This window comes from Lotus japonicus, chromosome 5 (assembly GCF_012489685.1).
Source record: "Lotus japonicus ecotype B-129 chromosome 5, LjGifu_v1.2".
In the NCBI taxonomy this organism is placed as follows: Eukaryota; Viridiplantae; Streptophyta; class Magnoliopsida; order Fabales; family Fabaceae; genus Lotus; species Lotus japonicus.
The window spans coordinates 55,405,253-55,406,344 of record NC_080045.1 but is presented as its reverse complement, the minus strand read 5'-3'; the positions used below and the strand labels follow the sequence as shown (position 1 = coordinate 55,406,344).

Sequence of the window (1,092 nt, the reverse complement as noted above, 5' to 3'; positions counted from 1 at the left end):
TACCAAATACTTGTAGATTTGTATTAAACAAAGTGCAAATTACATTTAAATAAATTATAGGCAACAACATGGTGGATGTGTTTTAGTTGAACAGAGACCTAAAGGAAACCAGTTTCTTTTATGGGTGCTTCACAATTACAACAGGACACTTTGCATTTTTGGCACAATGATCACTCACACTTCCAAGTAGTGCCCTGCAAATTGGCAAGAACAAAGTTAGTTATCCTATTACAACCTTCATTTCATCATATGTAACAATTCATAAACGAACCTAAAAATAAATAAAAGAACTAAATCAATGACATTACCTCTTAAAGAAGCCATAGTCATGACTTCCCAGGACCAAGGTGTCAGCCCCTAGTTTCTTCACTGCACTACAGATAACATTCTTGGCATCTCCTGTCCCAACTACTTTCTCCACCTTTATCTGCAAAATCCTAAATTCATTACACGGCTCGAACCTTTGACCGCTAAGAGTCCGATACTCTGATTACACGGCTCGAATCTGTGATCGCACTCACATGACAGCAACCTTACTATATTGCGAAGCCCACTTTCAAAGACAAATAAAATGAAGAAAAAAAATAGACTGAGATAAGGTAGCCTACATTGGAAGCATTCAAGTTTCCACAAATATCTTCAGCTCGTCTCATAACTGAATTAGCTAACTGCATATTGTACTTTTCAATAGCATCAATCATGTCATCAGAAAATATGTACCCTGTAAAGTTAGTGAAAATTCATGAGGAATTTAGAAGGTACAGAATAATATTTGCAAAATAAACTCAAATTAAATAAATGAAGTGATATTAATTAAATTAAATTACCTGCAGCATCCAAGGAGTAGACAGCAGAAGGTGGTCTAACATAGAGGAGAACAAGGTTGTTGTGGATTTTATTGTTGTTGTTGTTTTCAGAAATAAGATTGCTGATGCACCAGGACAGTGCATGCATGCTCTCTTTGCTCTCATCCACAGCAACCAAAGTCTTCCGCTCTTTCGTTTCCATTATAATGAGTAGCTTATCTTATCTTAGCTTAGCTTAACAAAGTTGTTGTTGGCTTTGAATTGTGGATAAGAGATGCAAAGGATT

At 36.0% G+C, this 1,092-nt stretch overlaps 1 protein-coding gene across 1 annotated transcript; it reads right to left on the bottom strand.

Annotated features, from left to right (window-relative positions):
- LOC130721490 (universal stress protein A-like protein) lies at positions 1-1,092 on the bottom strand. Its single transcript, XM_057572290.1, has 4 exons — positions 828-1,092; positions 609-721; positions 309-427; positions 1-194 (listed from the first exon to the last, which is right to left on the bottom strand). The coding sequence occupies exons 1-4, from the start codon at positions 1,006-1,008 to the stop codon at positions 119-121; spliced, it is 489 nt and encodes a 162-aa protein (XP_057428273.1). The 5' UTR covers positions 1,009-1,092; the 3' UTR covers positions 1-118.

Excerpts from the sequence above, each read along its gene's own strand:
- LOC130721490 (XM_057572290.1), bottom strand. The coding sequence starts at position 1,008 with ATGGAAACGAAAGAGCGGAAGACTTTGGTTGCTGTGGATGAGAGCAAA. Across the intron at positions 722-827 it reads CTACTCCTTGGATGCTGCAG|GGTACATATTTTCTGATGAC; the intron begins GTAATTTAATTT and ends CTAACTTTACAG. Across the intron at positions 195-308 it reads GACTATGGCTTCTTTAAGAG|GGCACTACTTGGAAGTGTGA; the intron begins GTAATGTCATTG and ends GCCAATTTGCAG.